We start from the raw sequence: 26,844 nt of genomic DNA, 5'->3' as shown, positions 1-26,844 counted from the left end.
ATAGCAGATGTAAAGGAGAGAGGGACAACACCTAAAGAGAGAGAACCATAAAACAATATAATTTAACATGGGAACCAGAAGACCAGCAGCTTAGTGGAAATAAGATCGGAGGAACAGGAGGTAAGTCTTATGGACAAGATGAGATCAGAGAGGGCATGAGGAGAGATAGGAGAGAAACTAAAGGAAGCTGCGAGTTCAATGCTCGGGCAGTGGGGAGCATTACAGGAAGTTTGGCCAGATGGGATAGTGAAAGGGTGGGACATGGCAGAGGCAGCTGATCGGATGGTCACGATCTTAGTTACAAAGAAGTCCATGAGCTCCTCACACTTATTGTTGGAGGTGAAGGTGGAGGGAACAGGGGAAAGGGGTTTAAGAAGATAGTTTAAAGTAAAGTAGAGAAAAGAGGGTGGAGGTTATTTTTGCATTCCAAGATGATGCTGGAATAGTGAGCAGTTTTAGTAGACGAGACCCGATAGTGTTTTATGTAGTCCAGCCAGATCTGGCGGTGGATGTCTAAATCAGTGGTCCGCCATATCTTTTCAAGGTTGCATCCCTTGGACTCAAGGAAGTGGAGATGAGGGCCGTACCAGGAGAACTGCCAGGGTGAGAGAGACTGATCTTTTTGTTGGGCACTAGGGCATCAACGGTGATGGTGAGGGTGTGATTCAGCAAATCAGTCGCTGCAGAAATGTTGTGGCAAATGAAAGGCAAAGGATTTGCAAGTGCAGTTGCAAGTGAACTGGGGGTAGTTTTTTTTCCAAGGACAGATACTAAAAGAAGTAGGGTTGTGACGTAGAAAAGAGATGTGCGTCTCAATCGCAGCAGTGGTGGGGGAAGGGCAGTAGACTGATCAAAGTTACTTTAAATATCGCAAAACAGAAATATAAGTTGGGTCTTACAATATATCCAGAGTAGTCCAGAGCAGAAGCGTCTTGATGTCAAGAGATGTCCAGGAATTTGAAGGCAAGTTTGAAAAAAGATTGAGATCTAGATTTTTCCAGACCTTTTCCACAGCTCACAGATCAAAAAAAATCGCAGATTATAGACGGAAGCAGAGTCTTATGTTTTTTCCAATGTAGTCTAGTGCAGAAATATAGTCTTGATGTCCAATCAAGCCAGGAATTTGAACCAGATTTGAGAGAAAATCCACATCCAGATCTTATCCAGAGCTTACAAGGCAAGATCGGGGTTGGGGTTTGAACCAGAGACCATTTAAACTAACAGTTAATTTGAAGTTTGGGCTAAAATGCACACACTGGGCTGGATTTTGTAATCGCACACCGCGGGCGGCAGTGGATGCACAAAATGTCGGCCGTCCCGCTTGTGACCTTCGTGGCTGTGCCACCTCAATTACGCGGCGGCCGGCCATTCCTCCTCCAATCACATGGCAAGGGCAGCATTGGCGACTCCATGAATGGAGTCACCTGATGTTTAATCAGGTGCTGGTGTCATCTTTAAAAGGCTGCCAGCCATGCATTTACTCACCTTGCATTCAAGACCAGTTTGTTTCAGCAACGTTTCTTCACTTTCGATTAATTTTGCATCTCAGCAAACATGCCCCTGGGCACCGTTGCCACAATGGGGCAAATGTAAGAGCAAGGGTGGCCCCACGGTTCAGTGGTGCCTTCCTGCTGATTCTCCTCCAGGCTGTAAGGGAAAAGCGGCAGGTCCTCTTCCTCAGCGATGGCAAGAGGTCCTCGCGCCAGACCAAGCAAGCCTGGACGGAGATTGCAAAGGAGGTTAGAAGCTATGGGGTCACCATCGTAACTGGGTCCAGTACAGGAAAAAGGTCAATGACCTCCTACGCTCAGCCAAGGTAAGTTGCACAGTTTCACATAGCTTGCTGCGATCTGCTTGCCCACAAGCGTAAAGGCACATATTTGAATGATCAGGGTCACATTGTAATGATAGCTGATTACTGACTGCATAAGTGAGACCGGTCTCCCTTATTTCTATATCAGCCCAGTTTAAAGCCAAGATAGTTACAGCCATTATGAGAGCAGCGACATTCCCCCAGGTGCAGAATAGGGGCCCATGTTAGCATTGACGTACTGTAGAGATGGTTGGAACCGAACAGCGAGTGCATCCTTGATCATTCAGAAGAGGGCCAACAGCAGTAGGGTGGTGTCCAGGACCGATGGCAGGGTGCCCGATCTGCAGCCTCTGTCACAGGCCGAAGAGGAGATGCTGGAGTTAGCCGGGAGCCAAGGAGCATGTGCTACATTGGACAGTTGGAGACAGCGATTATTGCCAAACACAGAATGAACTGAACTTACATTTCATATGCAAATTCTGTCATCATTGCGACATGTGTACCATAATGCCTAAATGTCTTCTTCGCAATGTATCTTGCAGGGCGGTACTCGCAAATGCTTACCGTTGAAATGATGACAACCTCTAAGGATGAGATACACAGAGAGGATGCACCATCCCATGACTCTCCTGCACCTTCTACCAGCGCAGATACCCTCAGCTTGGTGGGTATCCGATTGGCATTAGATTTGGGGTCACAAGCTGGTGAGCGCACCACAGATAGGCCCGAGCAGCTGGCTGAGACTGAGATAGCTGAGACTTCTGACAGTCAGAGGACTGTTGATGCCCAGGTCTATGCTGAGCCCCAGGTTGATGATGAGCCTCCGGTGTCGATAGCACAGGGCATGCAGAAACTGCAGGGAGAGGCAAGACAAAATCTGGCAGAGATGCCAGAGGCCATGCATAGCCATGAGTGGACGATGGAGTAGTCCGTCCATGCCATGACTGCTGCCATGTCCCAGGCATGTGAGCACATTGCTTCATCTATCGAGAGGTTAGCGGCCCTCATGGAGAGGCACATTCCACAGATGCGCACGGACTTGCAAACCATCACCTTGGCCATGACTTCATTTCAGCCGTGGCAGGGCGTGAGAAGGACCAGGAGCATGGAGAGTGTTCCCGCTCCTGGTCTTTCTCCAGGGAGCAGTGAGGTTCCAACAAGCCTCAAGAGGGCAGAGAGGATACACTCCACATCTGGGTCTCCCCTCAGAGTGATTCAAGCGTGGACACCGGCTCCTCAGCCCTCCGCCAGTGAGTCCAGCTCCAGCAGCCACGACGCAGGAGGACAGTCCTGCACCGATGCAGGGAGCCTTGAGGCAGCCGGGGCCCTCTAGGCCTCACGCAGCCAGAGGACGACTGCAGAAATCATCCCAGGCCAAGGGATATCCTGATCAGCAGCCTGCCTCCAGTCCAGCATTTAGTGCAGAAGTAACACTGCGAAAGAGCACCCACACACGTATTAAAAAAAAAACTTGACACATATGAATATTCACAGGTGAGACAGATATGTCCTCTCTCTTCTCTTGGCATTTCTTCGTGGACAAAGATTTTGGGAAGGTTGTAGTCATCGGTTGAAGGCCAGCTGGTAGTTAGTCAGTCCTATCCGTGACCAGCAGATTCTCCCACAGTGGGTAAAAGTGAAGGTGTAGTCGCTATGGGGGCAATTGGATCTATCCTTCTCTTCCTTTTCCCTTTCATGCTGGTTGTTCGCTCAGTCTCAAAGGTGTCTGTAGCCCTCCTAATGTACCATCTCCAGGCATCACGATCTATGGCCTGCATTCCCCACTGGCGATGGTCAATGTGGCACAGAGAGGGACTGCTTCAGGGAGTCCTTGAAAAGGTTTGCATGGGGCCCCTCTGTTCCTTTTACCAGTTGTCAGCTCTCCATGCAACACGTCCATCCGGGCAACGTGACCCGCCCAACGCACTTGGCTTTGCAGGAGGCTGGCCTCGATGCTGGTGATGTTGGCTGATTCCAGGACTTCAATGTTTGAGATGCAGTCCTGCCAACGGATCTTGAGGATGCTGCAGAGGCAGCGCTGATGGAAGTGCTATGGAAGACGTACATGACGGCGGTATAGGACCCATAACTTGGCGCTGCACAGAAGGGTGGTAATGACTTTGGCTTTGTACACTTTGAGTTTGGTCTGTGGTCTGAGGCTCCAAACATGTTTGCAGAGTCTGCTGAATGTACTGTTTGCTTTTGAGAGCCAATTGTCCACTTTTTTGTCTATGGTGGCATCAAACGAGATCACGCTCCCCAAATAAGTAAATTGCTTAACGGCAATCAGCTCGGTTGCCTCGATGACAATGCTTGGTGGTCCATATTCCTCTTGGGGTGCAGGCTGATGCAGGACTTCAGCTTTCTTTAAACTGATTTTTAGTCCGAAGTGTTGTGCCACCTCGGAAAAATGTGTTGTGAAACGTTGCAGGTCTGACTGACTGTGGGCCAGGACAGCACAGTCATCAGCGAAAAGAAGTTCACGGATGAGTTTTTCTTGTGTTTATGTGAGCCTGAAGACGCCTGAGGTTGAAAAGGCCTCCCTCAGTCCGGAAGCGTATGTAAACTCCCTCCTTAGTCTTCAGTTGCCTGCTAACATAGAAACACAGAAAATAGGAGCAGGAGTAGGCCATTCGGCCCTTCGAGCCTGCTCCGCCATTCATTATGATCATGGCTGATCTCCAACTCAGTAGCCTGTTCCCGCTTTCCTCCCATACCCTTTGATCCCTTTAGACCCAAGCACTACATCTAACTCCTTCTTGAAAACATACAATGTTTTGGCTTCAACTGCTTGCTGTGGTAGCGAATACCACAGGCTCACCACTCTCTGGGTGAAGAAATTTCTCCTGATTTCAGTCCTGAAAGGTTTACCCCGTATCCTTCGACTATGACCCCTGGTTCTGGACTTCTCCACCATCGGGAACATGCTTCCTGCATCTACCCTGTCAAGTCCTGTAAGAATTTTATAGGTTTCTAGGAGATCCCCCCCTCACTCTTCTGAACTCCAGCGAATATAATCCTAACCGACTCAATCTCTCCTCATATGGCAGTCACACCACCCCAGAACTCAGTCTGGTAAAACTTCGCTGCACTCCCTCTATAGCAAGAGCATCCTTCCTCAGATAAGGAGACCAAAACTGCACACAATATTCCAGGCGTGGCCTCACCAAGGCCTTGTATAATTGCAGCAAGATATCCCTGCTCCTGTACTCGAATCCTCTCACTACGAAGGCCAACATACCATTTGCCTTTTTTACCGCCTGTTTTACCTGCATGCTTACCTTCAGCGACTGGTGTACGAGAACACCCAGATCTCATTGCATATTCCCCTCTCTCAGTTTATAGCCATTCAGATAATAATCTGCCTTCCTGTTTTTGCTACCAAAGTGGATAACCTCACATTTATCCACATTATATTGCATCTGCCATCCATTAGCCCACTCACTCAATTTGTCCAAATCACCCTGAAGCCTCTCTGCATCCTCCTCACAACTCACCCTCCCAACCCAGTTTTGTCTCATCTGCAAATTTGGAGATATTACATTTAGTTCTCTCATCTAAATCATTAATATTGTGAATAGCTGGGGTCCTAGCACCAATCCCTGCGGTACCCCACTAATCACTGCCTGCCATTTGGAAAAGACCTATTTATCCCTACTCTTTGTTTCCTGTCTGCCAACCAGTTTTCTATCCATCGCAATACACTACTCCCAATCCCATGTGCTTTAATTTTACATGCTAATCTCTTATGTGGGACTGTAGCATCATGTTGAAAAAGGTAGTGAATAGGGTCGGGGCCAGCACCCATCCTTGCATAACGTCATTGGAGATACAGAAGGGACTCGAAAAGTCGCTGTTTTGCTTGGCTTGTCTGTACTGATTTTCATGAAACTGCTTCACCATGGCCAGGAACCTGGGTGGGCATCCATGTTTTTCAAGGATTTTCCAAAGTCCATCTTTGCTCACTGTCAAATGCCTTGGTGAGGCCAACAAAAGTGACAAACAGGCCTTCGTTTTGCTCACAACACTTTTCTTGTAATTGTCTGAGTGCAAATACAGTGCCTGTGGTGCCTCTGTTTGCTCTGAAACTACACTGGCTCTCTGGGATGTTTTCTTCCTGGTAGGCACAAGCCTGTTCAGAAGTATCTAGCCAGGATCTTCCCAGCAATAGAAAGGAAAGTGATTCCACGGTAGTTGGAGCAGTCTGGTTCTTCTCCTTTGTTTTTGTACAAGTTGATGATAATGGCGTCACGAAGATTGCATGGAATCCAGCCCTGTTCCCAGCAGGCCGTAAAAAACTCATGGAGCTTGGTGTATAGAGCAGGGCCACCATACTTCAAGGCTTCGGATAGAATTCCAGCGGCTCTGGGGCTTAGTTGTTCTTCATCTGGTTGATGGCAGTCACAGTTTCCTCCAGAGTTGGGCTGTCATCCAGTTCTTCTTTGACAGGCTGTCGTTGGATGTGATTGATGGCAGTATCATGCACTGTGCACTTGCCGCTGACGAGAGTTTCAAAGTGCTCTGACCAGCGATCCAGGACTGACTCCTTGTCGGTGTGTAGGATCCTGCCATCAGCGATCCTCAGGGGGTTTTGGGTTTGATATGCTGGTCCATAGATAGATTTTAGTGCTTCATAGAAACTTATGTCGCCAGTATCAGCGCACAGTTGAGTTTTTTCCGCAAGTGCAATCCACCAGTCATGTTGGATGTTCCTCAGTTTACATTGAAGGGTGCTGCATGCTTGATGATAGGCTACCTTTTTCATTTCTGAGGAAGGGTCACTGACCTGAAACATTAACTCTGCTTCTCTCTCCACAGATGCTGCCACATCTGCTGAGTATTTCCAGCATTTCTTGTTTTTATATGCCTTTTTCTCTTCATTGGCTGGCTGAGCCAGGTGAGCCTGATGAGCTGACCTTTTTATTTTTAGCAGAACTTGAATTGCCTCGTCATTTTCATCAGACCAGTCCCTATTCTTCTTGGTGCTGGGTCCGATGACCTCGTTGGAAGTATCCAGTACTGCAGCTTTGATGCATTCCCAGAATTCTTGTGGAGTGGAATCAGCAGTGAGATCAGGATGTTCCAGTCTAGTCTGTAAGATTGCTTGATATCTAACGCTGCAAGATGAGGTTTGCAGGTTGCTGACTCGAAATTTCTTTGATGTGTTGTCTCTAGGCCTGTTCTTGGGCTTAGGCTTGAAGTGGAAGTTCAGCTTTGAATGAACGAGCCGGTGGTCTGTCTGACAGTCAGCACTGGGAGCACTGGGCATGACTCTGGTATGCAGGACGTCCTTTAGGTCACAGTGGCACACCAAGATGTAATCTGTCAGGTGCCAGTGTTTAGAGCGGGGATGCATCCATGAGGTCTTGAAGCAATCTTTTTGTTGAAAGAAGGTGTTGGTTATGGACAGCTGCTTTTCTGCACAGAGTTCCAAGAGTAAACACCCGTTTTCATTACAGTTTCCAACTCCGTGGTTTCCGAGCACTCCCTTCCATGCCAGGCTGTCATGGCCCACTCTGACGTTGAAATCACCAAGGACGACAATTTTGTCCTTGGAGGGGCATTCTGGATGAGTTCATGGAGATCTGTCTAGAACTTATCTTTGTCAGCTGGGTTAGCCTTCAGGGTTGGAGCATTAACACTGATGAGAGTTGCATGCTGCTGGTCTTGGAGGGGCAGACGCAGGGACATGATGCGTTCAGAGTGGCCGATTGGCAGGCTTGAAAGTTTAGTGGTGATAGTCTTCTTCACCATCAAGCCGGCACCAAAGAGGCGTTGTTCACCTTGAGGTCTACCTGACCGATAGAGGGTGCAGCCAGCGTTGTGTTCTGTTAGGCTGCCTTGCTCCGAGAAGCGGACCTCACTCAGGGCTGCTATATCAATGTCTAGTCTGGCTATCTCATGGGCCACCAGAGCTGAGTGTCACTGGGGGCAGCTGTTATCACCAGAGTCGAGCATTTTATCACCAGAGTCGAGCATTGTTCTCATGCTCCAGCAGGCGAGTTTCAGAATTTCTCTCATCCCACCTTTTTAAGCGAGGTTAGAAGTTCGTGTTTCCTTCTCTGTCGTAGTTTAACTGCATTAAGAGATGCCCGTTGACTGCGACAAGCCAACTGGGTGGTAGGGAGACAAGCATTTGTTTAGGCCACCTTTTCTAGGCCCCTCTCCAATTTCGGAGCAAGCAGTGCTGTCCTTCAAAAGGCTGCTGTGTCACTCAGGGTGCTACTGGGTGATGATGCCGTCTCTCTGTCATCATCAAAATGAACAATATCCTGAGCCACCTGCATGCAGGATTGGAACTGCAGCTGCTCGTGCCATCTTGCACCTGCCATTTTTGTCCCTTTCCTGTCGCTACAGGACTTGCTTGTTGAGTTACAGTTGGGGTGGATGGATTTCCTTCCTGCCTGCCTGCGCAGTGGTGCTTTAAGAAGGAGTACAGTTTGCACTGATTGACCCCACCCTTTAAGCCTGGAGCTCATATGTCGTGGCCCAGTGAACTGGGACGGTGGCAGCGAGGTCTCCAAGTTGTAGGTTTAGATTCAGAGTTTTCCTCTCCGAGATGGGTTGCCAACTAAGGCTTGAAGAGACCCACCTTCCCTTGTTATTTTATCCATAGCTGGTATACCAACAATCGTAGCCCATTCAATATGGTGTGGTACGCCTTTGGTCCAGAACATGGTCACTTGAACACTTGGAATCCTTCTGCCCTGGCCGTTACCTTTATCAAGAAAGACATCCGCCCAGGTGGCGTCATGTTCATCATTTCTCCCCTCACTACGTTTCATCCATCAGCTGTGACGGTGTGGCGCTTGGAGCCAGCAGTGAGAGCTGGGTATTATTGGGAACCAGTGATTCCAGTCCATCCTACAAAATTGGATGCAGCTGACTGAAAATACATGGGTACTACCTCTATCTGAACACTCCATATATGAATATTCACAGGTGAGACGGATATGTCATGTGTACGTTAAATGTGCTTTCCTGCCAATCAGCCTTTATTGTCTGAAAACCACATTTCACCACGTGTCTTTCAATTACACCATAAGCATAACAGTATTACCAATGTATTCTGATATCAACATGCCAATATGCATGATGTGTAATTACACGAATGATGTCACATGACAATGGCTGAGTTTGTTGCTGCCAGTAATGCTGGACAGACAGACGCAATGGAGGAAGAGAAATTCAGACCATGTGCATGATGGAGAGTGCTGTTAGCAAATATACTTATTGAACTTCATGGATTGTGGAAGCACCCAATTATCAGCCTCTGTCTTGCCTCCCTTGCTGCTTGCCATGTCTGGCCTCCCAACTGCTCTGATTTCCCTTGCGTTCTTGTCCTTGTGTGCCCTCTGTATCCTGTTCATCGGATGTGTCTTTGCTCCCGTACTATTTCATCTTGCAAGGTATCCGCCCTCTGTACTGCAATGTTGTGAAGAATGCAACAGACTATGACGTTGCGCCTCACCCTGTCTGGTGCATACTGTAGGGATCCACAAGATCTATCAAGGCAGCGGAACCGCATCTTTGGCATTTTAATGGCCTGTTTGACGGTCGCTTGGGCACAGCCGTGGCAGACGTTGTAGCACTCTTCAGCATCATTGGTGGGGCTCCTCACTGGCGTCAGCAGCCGTGTCATCAAGGGGTAGTCCTTATCGCGAAGAATCCACCCCTGGCCTACATAATTCAAAAGTGAGTCAGAACCAGGATACAAACAGGTTTTTTTTTTATTCATTCATGGGGATGTGGGCATCGCTGGCCAGGCCAGCATTTATTGCCCATCCCTAATTGCCCTTGAGAAGGTGGTGGTGAGCTGCCTTCTTGAACCGCTGCAGTCCACTTGGGGTAGGTACACCCACAGTGCTGTTAGGAAGGGTGTTCCAGGATTTTGACCCTGCAACAGTGAAGGAACGGTGATATAGTTCCAAGTCAGGATGGTGTGTGACTTGGAGGGGAACTTGCAGGTGGTGGTGTTCCCATGTATTTGCTGCCCTTGTCCTTCTAGTTGGTAGAGGTCACAGGTTTGGAAGGTGCTGTCTGAGGAGCCTTGGTGCATCGCTGCAGTGCATCTTGTAGATGGTACGCACTGCTGCCACTGTGCGTCGGTGGTGGAGGGAGTGAATGTTTGTAGATGCGGTGCCAATCAAGCGGGCTGCTTTGCCCTAGATGGTGTCAAGCTTCTTGAGTGTTATTGGAGCTGCACCCATCAAGGCAAGTGGAGAGTATTCCATCACACTCCTGACTTGTGCCTTGTCGATGGTGGACAGGCTTTGGGGAGTCAGGTGGTGAGTTACTCGCCTCAGGATTCCTAGCCTCTGACCTGCTCTTGTAGCCACGGTACTTCTATGGCTACTCCAGTTCAGTTTCTGGTCAATGGTAGCCCCTAGGATGTTGATAGTGGGGGATGCAGCGATGGTATTGCCATTGAATGTCAAGGGGAGATTGTTAAATTCTCTCTTGTTGGAGATGGTCATTGCCTGGCACTTGTGTGGCGCGAATGTCACTTGCCACTTCTCAGCCTAAGCCTGGATACTGTCCAGGTCTTGCTGCATTTCTACACGGACTGCTTCAGTATCTGAGGAGTCACGAATGGTGCTGAACATTGTGCAACCATCAGTGAACATCCCCACTTCTGACCTCATGATTGAAGGAAGGTCATTGATGAAGCAGCTGAAGATGGTTGGGACTAGGACACTACCCTGAAGAACTCCTGCAGTGATGTCCTGGAGCTCAGATGATTGACCTCCAACAACCACAACCATCTTCCTTTGTGCTAGGTATGACTCCAGCCAGCGGAGGGTTTTCCCCAATTCCCATTGACCTCAGTTTTGCTAGGGCTCCTCGACGCCATACTCGGTCAAATGCTGCCTTGATGTCAACGGCAGTCACTCTCACCTCACGAGTTCAGCTCTTTTGTCCATCTTTGAACCAAGGCTGTAATGAGGTCAGGAGCTGAGTGGCCCTGGCGGAACCCAAACTGAGAGTCACTGAGCAGGTTATTGCTAAGCAAGTGCCACTTGATGGCACTGTTGATGACACCTTCCATCACTTTACTGATGATTGAGAATAGGCTGATGGGGCGGTAATTGGCCGGGTTGGACTTGTCCTCCTTTTTGTGTACAGGACATAGCTGGGCAATTTTCCACATTACAGGGTAGATGCCAGTGTTGCAGCTGTTCTGTAACAGCTTGGCTAGGGGCGCGGCAAATTCTGGAGCACAGGTCTTCAGTACTATTGCCGGAATATTGTCAGGGCCCATAGCTTTTGCAGTATCCAGTGCCTTCAGTTGTTTCTTGATATAACGCGGAGTGAATCGAATTGGCTGAAGTCTGGCATCTGTGATGCTGGGGACTTTAGGAGGAGGCTGAGATGGATCAACAACTCGGCACTTCTGGCTGAAGACTGTTGCAAATGCTTCAGCCTTATCTTTCGCACTGACGTGCTGGGCTCCCCCATCATTGAGGATGGGGATATTTGTGGAGCCACCTCCTCCAGTTAGTTGTTTAATTGTCCACCATCATTCACGGCTGGATGTGGCAGGATTGCAGAGCTTAGATCTGATCTGTTGGTTATGGGATCGCTTAGCTCTGTCTATCGCATGCTGCTTACGCAGTTTGGCATGCAAGTAGTCCTGGGTTGCCTCTTCACCAGGTCGACACCTCATTTTGAGGTATGCCTGGTGCTGCTCCTGGAATGCTCTCCTGCACTCTTCATTGATCCAGGGTTGGTCTCCTGGCTCGATGGTAATGGTAGAGTGGGGGATATGCCGGGCCATGAGGTTACAGATTGTGGTTGAGTACAATTCTGCTGCTGCTGATGGCCCACAGCGCCTCATGGATGCCCAGTTTTGCATTGCTAGATCTGTTCGAAATCTATCGCATTTAGCATGGTGATAGTTGTTTAAGGTAGAGGTAGAAGGTTTTTTGAAATCTTGGGGAGTCAAGGGTTAAGTGGAGCAGGCCCGAAAGAGGAGTTGAGGCTTGGGACAGATCAGCCATGATCTTATTGAATGGCGGGGCAGGCTTGAGGGGCTGAATGGCCTACCCCTGCTCCTATTTCTTATGTTCTTAATACATCTACTCGTTCCTCTTTAACCACAGCACATGTAACTCCCTCAAAGAACTCCAATAAGTTGGTTAAACATGATTTCCCTTTCACAAAACTATGTTCACTCTGCCTGATTACCTTGAATTTTTCTAAGTGCCCTGCTATAACATCTTTCATAATAGCTTCCAATGTTAAGCAACTGGCCTGTAGTTTCCTGCTTTCTGTCTCCTTCCCTTTTTGAATAAAGGAGTTACATTTGCTTTTTTCCAACCTAATGGAACCTTCCTCGAATCTAGGGAATTTTGGAAAATTAAAACTAACGCATCGGCTATCTCACTAGCCACTTCTTTTCGGACCCGAGGTTGAAGTTCATCAGGACCTGGGAACTTGTCACCCCATAGCTCCAACAATTTTCGCCGTAACACTTCCCTGGTGATTGTAATTTTCTTGAGTTCCTCCCTTCCTTCCATTTCTTGATTTACAGCTAATACTGGGATGTTATTTGTATCCTCTATAGTGAAGCCCAATGCAAAATACCTTTTTTTTTAGATTAGAGATACAGCACTGAAACAGGCCCTTCAGCCCACCGAGTCTGTGCCGAACATCAACCGCCCATTTATACTAATCCTACACTAATCCCATATTCCTACCACATCCCCACCTTCCCTATATTTTCCCTACCACCTACCTATACTAGGGGCAATTTCTAATGGCCAATTTACCTATCAACCTGCAAGTCTTTGGCATGTGGGAGGAAACCGGAGCACCCGGAGAAAACCCACGCAGACACAGGGAGAACTTGCAAACTCCACACAGACAGTACCCTGAATCGAACCCGGGTCCCTGGAGCTGTGAGGCTGCGGTGCCACTGTGCCGCCCACCTGTTCAATTCATCTGCCATCTCCCTATTTTCCATTATTAATTCCACAGACTCACTTGATCACTTTGTTAACTCTTAATATCTGTTTTTATATTTCTCACCAGCTTTCTCTCATACTCTAATTTTTTCCTCTTGATCAATCTTTTAGTCATTCTTTGCTGTTTTTTTATATTCTGTCCAATCTTCTGACCTGCTACCCAGCTTTACACAATTATATGCTTTTTCTTCAAGTTTGATACTATAGTTAACTTTTTTAGTTAACCACAGGAAGTGAGTCTTCCCCTTGGAATTTTTCTTTCTCGTTGGAATGTATCCATTTTGAGTATTCTGAAAAAAAAACCTTAACAGTCTGCCACTGCATCTCTATTGACCTATCCCTTAACCTAGCTTGCCAGTTCACTTTAGCTAGCTCTGCTTTCATGCCCTCATAATTGCCCTTATTTAAGTTTAAAATACTAATGCTGACCCATTCTTCTCTCCATCAAACTGAATATAAAATTCAATCATATTATGATCGCTGCTACCTAGGGCACCTTCACTATCTCATTACACAATACCAGATCTAGTATAGCCTGCTCTCTGGTTGGCTCTAGAACGTGCTGTTCTAAGAAACTATCCTGAAAACATTCTTTGAACTCCTCATCTAGGCTACCTTTGTCCACCTGATTCTTCCAGTCTACGTGTAGATTAAAATCCCCCATGATTATTGCCATACCCAAAGATGTTTTATCAGTACATTAAGAGCAAGAGGATAACTAAGGAAAGGGTAGGACCTATCAGAGATGTACAAGCTAACTTATGCATGGATGCAGAAGATGTGAGTAGGGTTCCTAATGAGTTTTTGGTCTCTGTCTTCACAAGAGAGGGATGATTGTAGTAAAAGAGGAGGAGTGTGAAATATTAGATATGATAAGCATAACAAGAGATGACATACTAGACAGTCTGACATCCTTGAAAGTGGATAAATCACCAGGGCCGGATGGATTGCATCCAGGTTGTTAAAGGAAGCCAGGGAGGAAATAGTGGATGTGCAGAGGATCATCTTCAAATCCTAACTGGATACGGGCGAGGTGCTAGAGGATTGGAGGTCTGCGAACATTGTACCATTGTTTAAAAAGGGTGTGAGGGTTAGGCCAAATAATTATAAGCTGGTCAGTCTGATCTCGGTGGTGGGCAAATTATTAGAATCAATTCTGAGCGACAGAATAAACTATCCCTTAGAAAGGCACGGAGCAATCAGGGATAGTCGGCATGGATTTGTAAAAGGAAGGTTGCGTCTTACTAACGTAATTGAATCTTTTGAGGAAGCAACAATGAAGACTGATGAGGGTAGTGCAGTGGATGTGGTCTACATGGATTTAGTAAGACATTGGACAAGGTCCTACATGGCAGATTGGTCAGAAAAATAAAAGCCCATGGGATACAGGGGAATGAAGCAGGTTGGATCCAAAATTGGCTCAGTGACAGGAAACAATGGGTAGTGGTCGATGGATCTTTTTGCGAACGGAAAGCAGTTTCCAGTGGGGTTCCAGAGGGCTCAGTGTTTGGTTCCTTGCTGTTTGTGGTATATATTAATGATTTGGAATTAAATGTGGGCAGTGTGATTGGGAAATTTGCTGATGACACAAAAATTGGCCGTGTAGTTAATAGCGAAGAGGATGGCTGTAGACTCCAGAACTATATCAATGGTTTGGTTGAGTGGGTGGAAAAGTGGCAACTGGAATTCAATCTGGAGAAGTATGAGGTAATGCATTTGGGGAGGGCAAACAAAGCAAGAGAATACACTATAAACGGGAGGATATTGAAAGGGGTGGAAGAAGTGAGACACCCTGGAGTGCATGTCCACAGGTTCCTGAAGGTGGCAGGACAGGCAGATGGAGTGGTGTAGAAGGCATATGGAATGCTTTCATTTATTGGCCAAGGCATAGAATACAAAAGCAGGGATGTAATGCTGGAACAGTATTGCGTACTGTTCTGGTCACCACATTACAGGAAGGGCATAATTGCGCTGGAGAGAGTACAGAGAAGATTTACAAGAATGCTGCCAGGGCTTGAAGGTTGCAGCCATGAGGAAAGATTGGATAGGCTAGGATTGTTTTCCTTAGAACAGAGGAGGCTGAGGGGTGACTTAATTGAGGTGTACAAAATTATGAGGGGCCTAGATAGACAGGAAGGACCTGTTTCCCCTAGTGGAGAGAGCAATTACCAGGGAACACAGATTTAAGGTGATTGGTAGAAGGATTGGAGGGGACATGAGGAAATACTTTTTCACCCAGAGGGTGGTGGGTGTCTGAAATTCACTGCCAGGAACGGTGGTGGAGGCTGAAACCCTCAACTCTTTTAAAAGGTACCTGGACATGCACCTGAAATGTTGTAATCTGCAAGGCTACAGACCAGGTGGTGGAAGGTGGGCTTAGATTGGGCGGCTAGTTTTCTTAGCCAGCGCAGACACGATGGGTTAAATGGCCCCCTATTGTGCTGTAATTTTTCTATGGTACCTTTCTGACAAGCTCCCATTATTTCTTCCTTTATACTCTGTCCTACCTTGTGGTTACTGTTAGCAGACTTGTACACCACTCCCACAAGTGACTTCTTCCCTTTATCATTGCTCATCTCTTCCCAAACAGCTTCTGCAGCCTGGTTTCCTGAACTTAGGTCATCCCTCTGTAATGTGCTAATACCATCATTAATTAACAGAGCCACCCCTCCACCTTTTCCTAGCTTCCTAAATGTCATGTACCCTTCAATATTCAGGTTCCAATCTATTCATCCTGCAGCTATGTCTCTGTAATGGCTATCAGATTGTACTTATTTGTTTCTATTTGGCACTATCAGTTCATCTGTTTTGTTTCGAATGCTACGCGCATTCAGATACAGAGTCTTTAAGTTTTGTCCTTTTATTATTTTTGTAATGTTTAGCCTTGACTGCTGATTTACTTTTAGATTTGTACTCTCTGTCCCTTCCTGTCACTGTCTATTTATCAACATAAGATAGTCACTAATAAATCCAATAAGGAATTCATGAGAAACCTCTTTATGCAATGAGAGGTTAGAATGTGGAACTCACCACTACAAGGAACAATTGAGTTCAACAGCATAGAGGCATCTAATGAGAAGCTGAGGGAGAAAGGAATAAACGCTTATGATGAAAGGTTGAGATGAAGCTCGTGTGGAGCGTAAACATCGGCATAGACCAATTGGCCCAAATCGAATGTACAGCACAGAAACAGACCATGTAAAAAATAAAAATGTTTACTAAAACTAATGCATACAGTTAAAATGGTGTTGCAATTGAATAACTGACTTTAATTAATAACCCCTTCAACAGATGCATTGTTTTCTGTCAAATTTACTTCAGATAAACTTCAAAAGTTCACACTTAAAATTTCTTCAATGTATTTAAACAAAAAAAGAATTCAAAACAATTTAGCTTCTTCACAATGCTAATGGTTTCCTAATTTTGTGGTAGTTCTTTTCTATTTCTGCACAAAGGGAAGACAAGGTTTACAAATGGCAAGTCCTGGCACACAATGAATGGTCAATCTTGCTATCAATAATGAACCAATATTTTCGGCTGTTTCCTCTGACTGGAGGGTCTAGAACCAGTGGATCATAGACACAGGATAAGGGCTCAGCCATTTAGGACCAAGATGAGGAGAAATTACTTTACTCAGAATGTTGTAAATCTTTGAAATTTTCTATCCCAGAGAGCTTTAAGGGCTCAGACGATGAGTATACTCAAGACTGAGATTGATAGATTTCTGGGCACTGAGAGAATCAAGGGATATGTGGATAATGCAGGAAAGTGGAGTTGAGGTAGAAGTTCAGCCATGATCTTTTTGAATGGTGGAGCAGGGTTGTGTCACTGTATGGCCAAATTCTATTTCTTGAGTTATGTTATTAGCTGTGCGCTTATCCTCTCAGCTTCAAAACAGTGATGTTCTTTAAACTCAGAATAGAGGGAACTTTAATGTGCATTCTGGAGTTAAAATTAAAAGGTGAGGGGCTTGTTGTGATTGACACGAAGTGCAAACAAGCAGCAAAAAAAAAAAAGCCCAACCCAATAATTGAAGCTCTAGCAAATGCTCAAATTGATTTCCAGGCTCCAGAAATAAGAGTAGGCCTTTCGAAAAATATTGCAACCATGGACAAACCAAACCAAGTTTACATATTTATTTCAGCGATTCTGTTGGTCAGCTTCTACTACTTAGCGCTATTCGTAAAACCAATTTGATTGCTCAGTTTTGTGATACCTACTCATTTTTCATTACTACCTACCAACTGCAAACTACTTTAGATGTGTTCACATTCAATCAAAAATTTGATTAGTAACTTAAATAAGAGCTCGTTATGTGATAATTAACATTGAAACAACATATCACAGCGTCACCTACATGCATAATTTCTATTGCGGAGAAATATGGACATTGTGAAATCATATATAAGGGGCAGTTGCTGAATTTTAAAAATTAGATTTGCCATTCACACTAGTTGATAAATCAGTAATAATGAGCCAGAGACCCAAAATCATCCCCAAAAGAATGATGGGGAAGGGAGAAAATTTTGTTCTCTTCCACAGAGCATTATTACAAGGAATGCTTTGCAAAAAGTGACCATCAAGGCAAGACTTAACAACAACTTGCATTCATATAGCACCTTTAACACATAAAATATCCAAGCCACCTCACTGGAATATTGACAAAAATTGGTGTTGCTAATAAGTCACCAATAAAATACCTCTTGGTCTAGCTGATCATACAATACTACTATTGACATTATAGTCTGTTACAAGTTTTCCATTTTTAGGTACTGTTTTGGTTACTGTGTTAAATGATAACTAAATAAGTATTTCAAAAGAAAAAGTATAAAAGAATACAAGGAAATCGGATTAGAGTAGATACCCCAGTTGAAGAACAGGAACAGGCACACAGAGCAAGTGGCCTCTTCCTGTGTTGTAATTGTTATGATTCTATATATGAAGATATTGGGACAACACTCCTAAATGGACATGTTTATGCCACCTTATTCTGGATTTCCCCATCAAAGGAAATAGGTCTCTGTATCTAACCTATCAAAACCATAATTTTAGATAACACAACTAGATCACCCTCAACTTTCAAACCTCAAGTTAATGCACGCATCAAATGTTATCTGGAACCCTTTGTCCTCCATACAATGAACTTCTGATTTCAGCCAGTATCTGAGAGAAATAGGGAATAGAGGCTGGCTGTTTTTCCAGCAAGGAGGGAAGGAAAACATGAGGATAAATAGCCACAAGCCACCTTAGTGGTTGACAACACAATGACATTGGCAGAACCTGAAAGCACTTTCTTGGCTTCACAGCTGGGAATGGAACAAGGCATCTGATTGTCAAGGAGGAATATGCTTTCTTCCCTTCAATTTTCTCCCTTCCTCTTCCAAAGCTATCAACACTTGCCAGGGTATGGTTTCATGGGTGTTGGCCATCTGCCAGGACCTCACCAAAGTGAAGGGGAATATATTAAAAAAACAAGGGGAATACTTTAAAAACATATACATATGCCATTATATATAGTGAGTACTTATGAGTTTCCTTTACTGAGGGAATAATGAGAGCCTGGGAATGACACATCTGTCCTCTAATCAAAGAGTTCAATACTGAACCGCAAAAACATAGCTCAAGCTGTTCATTACTATCCTTTGAACCCTCCGATTAGAGATTATGCTTCCTGGTATTTGTTTGTATTTTTGTATACACACACACACACACACACACAGACACACACACACACACACACACACACAGACACACACACACAGACACACACTTTCATTTAGTTCTTGGCTCCTTATCCTGTTTTTCCAGTGATGACAGTATTTCCTTGACAAATGCTGATGTTTAATGAACTGGATTAATTCTTTGAGACAGATAACGGACAATGAATAATTTTCATCCCATTGCTGATTGCCAGGATTTACTGTAGTTGGCATATGGTCTCTGATTTTTAAATACTGCCGCCGTGTTATTTAATTAGGTGGATATACTTAAAGCCCGCCTGGCATTTGTGGTTTACCTTTTATGACAATCGTGATATTTTAGTGTAATAACCAAAGCTACAATTATAAAAGTTACAAAGAGATCTGAATTCTCTTATGTACTTTTATAACAGATGTAGCCTTCTGCCCCTCTGCAGTCCAGTACATTTCCCAGGGCAGTTCAGTGCTGCAGCTGTTTGTGGTGTCTCCTTCACTGACTACTGAAATGACTTTGAAGTTTATAGAGAGCAATACCATTCTATTTGCTCTCATGCAAAGCCACAACTAAAGGATATGGGATGACTGTACTCACTTTGATCTGTTTATTACTAATATTGTATTCTCAATTGACTTAGTCACTGAACTGCAAAGCTATTGTGTGGCTATTTGTTACTCTATTTCTGTGACAAACCAGAAACTTAACAAAATGCTGAGAATTTAGAAGAGATTTTAACTGTTTGCATGATTACTGAAGTTTGCTATCCTGAACACAACTTCAAATGAAAGTGTGACAAATTTAACTCAAAATTTCAGATTTATTGGAGCCCAAAATTAAAATGTGTTCGCAAGTGTTTTTTTAAAAATCACCTAAAATCCAAATTGGACAGCCTGATGTAATAGTTGTAGTAGCAGTAGAGCCGAGACACCCAATGAGACTTCCTTGCTTCAAGTGCACCCTCTGTAGGTGAGATTTCCTGATTCTTCAGTGAGTTACTGGACAACAAAAAGTACTCAAAACTGGATAAAAGATAAAGAGGCACAGGGAGATGAGGAAAGATCACTCCTGTACAGGGGAAGCAACAAAATTATCAGGGAGGTCTATCACATTGCACCTACAAAAGGCAAGCAGCATTGACAATAGCCAAGGAAATATCTGAAAGCGAAGCCACTCATAATGAGATGACAGAAGACATCAAAAGGGGGAAAACAATGGAAGAAATGCTATTTAACAAAAATAATTCTGAATGAAAATCCTCATGTAACAGTGCCATACTCAGCAAAGCGACCCTAACCAAATTAACTTATATAGAATCTTGGTTGGACCACTCTTGAATAACTGTGAACAGTTTCTAGTCTCCATATTATAAAAATGACATAGAGGCACTGGAGAAGGTGCAAAAAAAAGATTTCCATCAGGAAAGATTGAACATAGTGGGGATCTCTTGGAAAAAAGAGAAGACTGAAGGGTGACCTGATAAAGGTCTTCAAGAGATTATGAAAGGGTTTGATAAGGTAAATATAGAGATGTTTCCACTTATGTGAGAGACCTAAACTAGGGGCCATAAATATACAGTCACTAATAAATCCAACTGCGAATTCAGGAAAAATTTATTTACCCAGAGAGTGGTTAGAATGCAGAACTCACTTCCATAAGGAGCAGTTGAGGAAAATAGCAAAGATACATTCGAGGGGAAGCTAGATAAACATGAGGGGAAAGGAATAGAAGGATATCTTGATGGGGTGAGATGATGAAAGGTTGAAGGCTCTTGTGGAGGATAAACACCAGCACTGACCTGTTCCGCCGAACGACCTGTTCCAGTGCTGTAAATACTATGTAAACCAAAAGCAGACAAACAGGACATACCCCAAGATTCCAGCTATTTAACCTTGCTTCCAAGTCACTGTCATCAGAGGGTGTAATTGGTCTGGGTTCAGAAACCACCTGGAAGCACAATTTAAATAAAATTTTACATTAATCTGTCATGAAACAGACAGGGTTTCAAAGATCCTTAAAATTACTCTGTTGAAATTGAAGAAGTGAAGGCCCGAGCTAAAAGCTTGAACTTCAGGCATCACATTGAGCAGGTTATTTTCTTGCCACTGTCCGCATCGCAGCTGTATGCCTGTTGCCAGCATTTAATTAGATCATGGTTGATCTGTTGCTCAACTCCATTTACACTTCTTTGACAACTCCCTCGATATACTTGCTTAACAATAATTTATCATTTTCATGCTTGAAAGTTTCAACTGACGCCAGCATCCACAGCCTTTTGGGTAAGAAAATTCTAGATTTCAACTACCCTTTGTGTGGAAAAAAGCTTCTTAATTTCACTCCTAAATGGACAAGTTTATGCCACCTGATTCTAGATTTATTCATCAGAGGAAATGGGTCTCCGTATCTAACCTATCAAGACCATCATTTTAAAGAATACAACTCGATCACCCCTCAACCTTCAAAACTCAAATTAATGCAAGCCAAGTTTATGCAACATTCTGCATGTTTTAATCCTTTAAACCCGGGCGTCATTCTGATGTATCGGCGCAGTACCCTCCCCCTTACAACATAGCGTTCCTGAGATTCGGTGCGTAAAACTGCACAGTACTCCAGATGGGGATTTGACCAAGGCTCTGTGCAGCTGAAGCATCACTTCCTCAGCTTTGTATTTTTATTATTTGTTCATGGGATATGGGCATTGCTGGTTAGGCCAGCATTTACTGCCCATCCCTAATTGCCCTCGAAGGTGGTGCCTTCTTGAACTGCTGCAGTCCCTGGACTGTAGGTACACCAACAGTGCTGTTAGAAAAGGAGTTCCAGGATTTTGACTCAGTGACAGTGAAGGAACAGGGATATAGTTCCAAGTCAGGAGGGTGTGTGGCTTGGAGGGAAACTTACAGGTGATGGGGTTCCCATTCGTCTGCTGCCCTTGTCCTTCTAGGTGGTAGAGGTCACGGGTTTGGAAAGTACTGTCGAAGGAGCCTTGGTGACTTGCTGTGATGCATCTTGTAGATGGTACACACTGCTGCCACTGTGCAATGGTGGTGAAGGGAGTGAATGGTTAAGATGGTGAATGGGGTGCCAATCAAGCAGGCTGCTTTGTCCTGGATGGTGTCCTACTTCTTGAGTGTTGTTGGAGATGCACCCATCTGGGCAAGTGGAAAGTATTCCATCACACTCCTGACCTCACAGAATTGTTACAGCATAGGAGGTGGCCATTCGGCCCATCGTGTTTGCACCGGCTCTCCAAATGATCAATTCACCGAGTGACATTCCCCTGCCTTCTCCCCGTAAACCTGCACATTCTTCCTTTTCAGATAACAGTCTAATTCCCTTTTAAATGCTTCAATTGAACTTGCCTCCACCACACTCTCGGAGTGCATTCCAGACCTTAACCACTCACTGTGTGAAAAAGTTTATCCGCCTGTCGTTTTTGCTTCTTTTACCAATGACTTTAAATCTGCGCCCTGTGCCTCGTAAATGTTAGACAGGCATTGGGGAGTCAGGTGGTGAGTTACTCGCCACAGAATTCCCAGCCTCTGACCTGCTCTTGTAGTCACAGCATTTACGTGGCTGGTCCAATTCAGTTTTTAGTCAATGGTAACCCCCAGAATCTTGATTGTGCAGGATTCAGCAATGGCAATGCCATTGAGCAAGGAGAGATGGTTAGATTGTCTTTTGTTGGAGATGGTCATTGCCTGGCACATGTGTGACTTGAATGTTACTTGCCACCTACCAGCCCAAACCAGGTCTTGGCTGCATCTGGACATGGGCTGCTTCAGTATCTGAAGAGTCACGAATGGTGCTGAACATTGTGCAATCAGAAAACATCCCCACTTCTGACTTTATGATGAAGGGAAGGTCATTGATGAAGCAGCTGAAAATGGTTTGGCCTAGGACATTACCCTGATGAAATTCTGGACTGATGTCCTGGAGCTGAGATGATTGACCTCCAACAACCACAACCATCTTCCTTTGTGCTAGTCAATTCCCATTGATTCTATTTTTTCTAAGGCTCTTTGATGCCATACTTGGGTCAAATGTTGCTTTGATGTCAAGAGCTGTCACTCTCACTTCACCTGTGGACTTCAGCTCTTTTGTCCAGGCTGTAATGAGGTCAGGAGCTGAGTAGCCCTGGCAGAACTAAACGGAGCGTCAGTGAGCAGGTTATTGCTGAGCAAGTGCCGCTGGATAGCACTGTCGATGACCCCTTCCAACACTTTGCTGATGGAGAATAGACTGATAGGGCAGTAATTGGCCGGGTTTGATTTGTTCTACTTTTTGTGGACAGGAGATACCTGGGTAATTTTCCACATTACCAGGTGTATGCCAGTGTTGCAGCTGTACTGGAACAGTTTGGCTAGGTGCACAGCTAGTTCTGGAGCACAAATCTTTAGTACTATTGCCAGACACAGAGACAGAGCAAGAGAGAGGAGTACAGTGGGAGCGGAGGTTTAAAAAGCGCACCAAAAACCCAGAGTCGGAAACCAGAGACAGAGCGAGAGAGAGAGGAGCACGGTGGGAGCAGAGAGAGAGAGAGAGCGAGCAAGAGAGGAGCAGGGGAGAAAAAAAAGGTGACATCAGAGTGACATCACAATCGACAGTGAGAGCAGGGAAACAGAGAACCACCGAGGTGAGTATACAAGTAAGCTTTTAATTTAATTTAAATCAAACATGTCATAACACTTGATCGATTTATTAATATATAAATTAAAAACAAAAGCAAATTTTATAATTTATAATAGAGTGAGAGAGAGAGACCAGTAGTGAGTGTATTAGTTGAAATTAGGTCGACTTAATACAGAAGCTGTATTAAGTATTATTAGGGTTTATCAGTATTTGTAAGGTTTACGAATAGTAGTAAGGTGTATTAGTATTGGCAAAGCTTTATTATCATTGGTAATGCCTATTAGACTCACGGAGTGCAGATTAAAGCTGAGTGTGGAGATTCGGGTTTGGTGAGTGGCAAGTTCGGTGAAGAGGGTAGAAGTGCTCCATTTTTCCTTTTTTTTGTACTCTTTTAACCCTCCAGTATTTGATTCTTTCTTCGGTGCAGTGGAAGGAGCTGTTGGGCGAGTAGCTGGTAAGCTGTGACATCACAGGAAAGCAGGCAGGTGATTTGGTTTGGGAAGAAGCTACCTTTTTGGTGAGTATCTGGTAAGTGATTAAGGTCCATTCTAATCCTAACATTTAAAATAGTAAAGGAACTAGTGGTAAGCTTAATAAAATATATAAAACAAGGAAAATAAAATAATTGAAAATCATTAAGTAGTTAATTAAAACACATTAAGGATAGCAGGACAGCTGAAGTGTCATGGCTGCAGCATGTGGGAGCTCCTGGATGCCAGTGTGATCCAGGGCAAACACGTCTGCAGTAAGTGTTTGTGGCTTGAAGAGCTTCGGCTCAAGTAACTGAACCGGAGTCCGAGCTGCAGACACTGCAACGCATCAGGAAGGGCAAACGTTACCTGGAGATTTTGTATCAAGAGGTGGTCACACCCCTTAGGATAGGATCTTCTAATTTGGTCAGCGGTCAGGGACAGGAGAGTTTGGCTGCAGCGAAGGCAGGTAAGGGGACCCAGAGGGCAGGAGTGCAGGAGCCTCAGCCTTTGCGATTGTTCAACAGGTTTGAGGTTCTTTCACCTTGTTTGGATGAGAGTGAGATCCAGTCATCGATGAGCTGGACATACAGCCAACCAAATCATAACTCAGTGATGCCATTGATTCTCTGGCCAGTGGAAAAGCCCCTGGGAAGGACAGCATTACCCCTGAAATAAACAAGAGTGCCAAGCCTGCTATACTCTCAGCACTACATGAACTGCTTTGCCTGTGCTGGGACGAGGGAGCAGTACCCCAGGACATGCGCGATGCCAATATCATCACCCTCTATAAAAACAAAGGTGACCGCGGTGACTGCAACAACTACCGTGGAATCTCCCTGCTCAGCATAGTGGGGAAAGTCTTTGCTCGAGTCGCTCCAAACAGGCTCCAGAAGCTGGCCGAGCGCGTCTACCCTGAGGCACAGTGTGGCTTTCGTGCAGAGAGATCGACCGTTGACATGCTGTTCTCCCTTCGTCAGATACAGCAGAAATGCCGTGAACAACAGATGCCCCTCTACATTGCTTTCATTGATCTCACCAAAGCCTTTGACCTCGTCAGCAGACGTGGTCTCTTCAGACTACTAGAAAAGATTGGATGCCCACCAAAGCTACTAAGTATCATCACCTCATTCCATGACAATATGAAAGGCACAATTCAACATGGTGGCTCCTCATCAGACCCCTTTCCTATCCTGAGTGGCGTGAAACAGGGCTGTGTTCTCGCACCCACACTTTTTGGGATTTTCTTCTCCCTGCTGCTTTCACATGCGTTCAAGTCCTCTGAAGAAGGAATTTTCCTCCACACAAGATCAGGGGGCAGGTTGTTCAACCTTGCCAGTCTAAGAGCGAAGTCCAAAGTACGGAAAGTCCTCATCAGGGAACTCCTCTTTGCTGACAATGCTGCTTTAACATCTCACACTGAAGAGTGCCTGCAGAGTCTCAGACAGGTTTGCGGCTGCCTGCAATGAATTTGGCCTAACCATCAGCCTCAAGAAAACAAACATCATGGGGAAGGATGTCAGAAATGCTCCATCCATCAATATTGGCGACCACGCTCTGGAAGTGGTTCAAGAGTTCACCTACCTCGGCTCAACTATCACCAGTAACCTGTCTCTAGATGCTAAATCAACAAGCGCATGGGTAAGGCTTCCACTGCTATGTCCAGACTGGCCAAGAGAGTGTGGGAAAATGGCGCACTGACACGGAACACAAAAGTCCGAGTGTATCAGGCCTGTGTCCTCAGTACCTTGCACTATGGCAGCGAGGCCTGGACAACGTATGTCAGCCAAGAGCGACGTCTCAATTCATTCCATCTTCGCTGCCTCCGGAGAATACTTGGCATCAGGTGGCAGGACCGTATCTCCAACACAGAAGTCCTCGAGGCGGCCAACATCCCCAGCTTGTACACACTACTGAGTCAGCGGCGCTTGAGATGGCTTGGCCATGTGAGCCGCATGGAAGATGGCAGGATCCCCAAAGACACATTGTACAGCGAGCTCGCCACTGGTATCAGACCCACCGGCCGTCCATGTCTCCGCTATAAAGACGTCTGCAAACGCGACATGAAATCCTGTGACATTGATCACAAGTCGTGGGAGTCAGTTGCCAGCATTCGCCAGAGCTGGCGGGCAGCCATAAAGACAGGGCTAAAATGTGGCGAGTCGAAGAGACTTAGTAGTTGGCAGGAAAAAAGACAGAGGCGCAAGGGGAGAGCCAACTGTGCAACAGCCCCGACAAACAAACTTCTCTGCAGCACCTGTGGAAAAGCCCGTCACTCTAGAATTGGCCTTTATAGCCACTCCAGGCGCTGCTTCACAAACCACTGACCACCTCCAGGCGCGTATCCATTGTCTCTCGAGATAAGGAGGCCCAAAGAAGGGGGGCTGCAGGGTGGATAAGCAACTGGACCATGGCACCATGATACAGGAAGCCATTCAAATGAAGGGAGAAAAAAGGAATGTGGCGGTAGTTAGGTACAGTATAGTTAGGAGGATTGACACTTCTCTGCAGCAAAGAGCGAGAGTCCAGACGGCTGTGTTGCCTGCCCGGTGCCAGGGTTCAGGACATCTGCTCAGGGCTGGAGAGGAACTTACAGTGGGAGGGGGAGGATCCAGTCATCGTGATCCATGTAGATACCAACAACATAGGCAGAACAAGGAAAGAGGTTCTGCATAGTCAGTTTGAGGAACCGGGCACCAAATTAAGAAGCAGAACCTCAAAGGTAATAATCTCTGGATTATTACCTGAGCTACGTGCAAATTAGCATAGGGCAAATAAGATTAGAGAAATTAATGTATGGCTCAAAGACTGGTGTGGTAGAAGTGGGTTCCAGTTCGTAGGGCACTGGCAGCAGTACAGGGGAAAGTGTTGGCTGTATCGTTGGGACGGTCTACACCTGAACCGTGCTGGGGCCGGTGTTCTAGCGAGTCGCATAACTAGAGAATTAGAGAAGGTTTTAACTGAATAGTGGGGGCATGGGATCAAATTTGGGAAGATATAGTAAATCAAGGAGTAGAGACAAGGCAAGAAGGAAAGGTATTAATATGGGAAATGATAAACAGACTGTGACAGGAAGGGACAGAGTGCAAATCTAAGAGTAAATTAACAGATAAGATAGAGGTTACAAAAATAATAAAAGGACAAAACTAAAGGCTCTGTATCTGAATGCACATAGCATTCGAAACAAAACAGATGAACTGAGAGCGCAAATAGAAATAAATAAGTACAATCTAATAGCCATGACAGAGACATGGCTGCAGGACGATATAGA

At 45.3% G+C, this 26,844-nt stretch overlaps 1 protein-coding gene across 6 annotated transcripts in view; it reads right to left on the bottom strand.

Moving 5' to 3' along the window:
* Positions 1-26,844, bottom strand: part of cep112 (centrosomal protein 112) — a 669,222-nt gene that overhangs the window by 515,239 nt on the left and 127,139 nt on the right. For 5 of the 6 annotated variants that reach the window (XM_068058509.1, XM_068058505.1, XM_068058504.1 and 2 more), the window contains one exon: positions 20,344-20,421. The exons of the other annotated variant lie outside the window; for it this stretch is intronic. In XM_068058509.1, the coding sequence (XP_067914610.1) occupies positions 20,344-20,421 (78 nt within the window). The remainder of the gene's footprint in view (positions 1-20,343; positions 20,422-26,844) is intronic. 6 annotated transcript variants of the gene reach the window in all.

Source organism: Heterodontus francisci, chromosome 26, assembly GCF_036365525.1.
Source record: "Heterodontus francisci isolate sHetFra1 chromosome 26, sHetFra1.hap1, whole genome shotgun sequence".
Classification (NCBI taxonomy): Eukaryota; Metazoa; Chordata; class Chondrichthyes; order Heterodontiformes; family Heterodontidae; genus Heterodontus; species Heterodontus francisci.
This window is presented reverse-complemented; position numbering and strand designations above follow the sequence as displayed.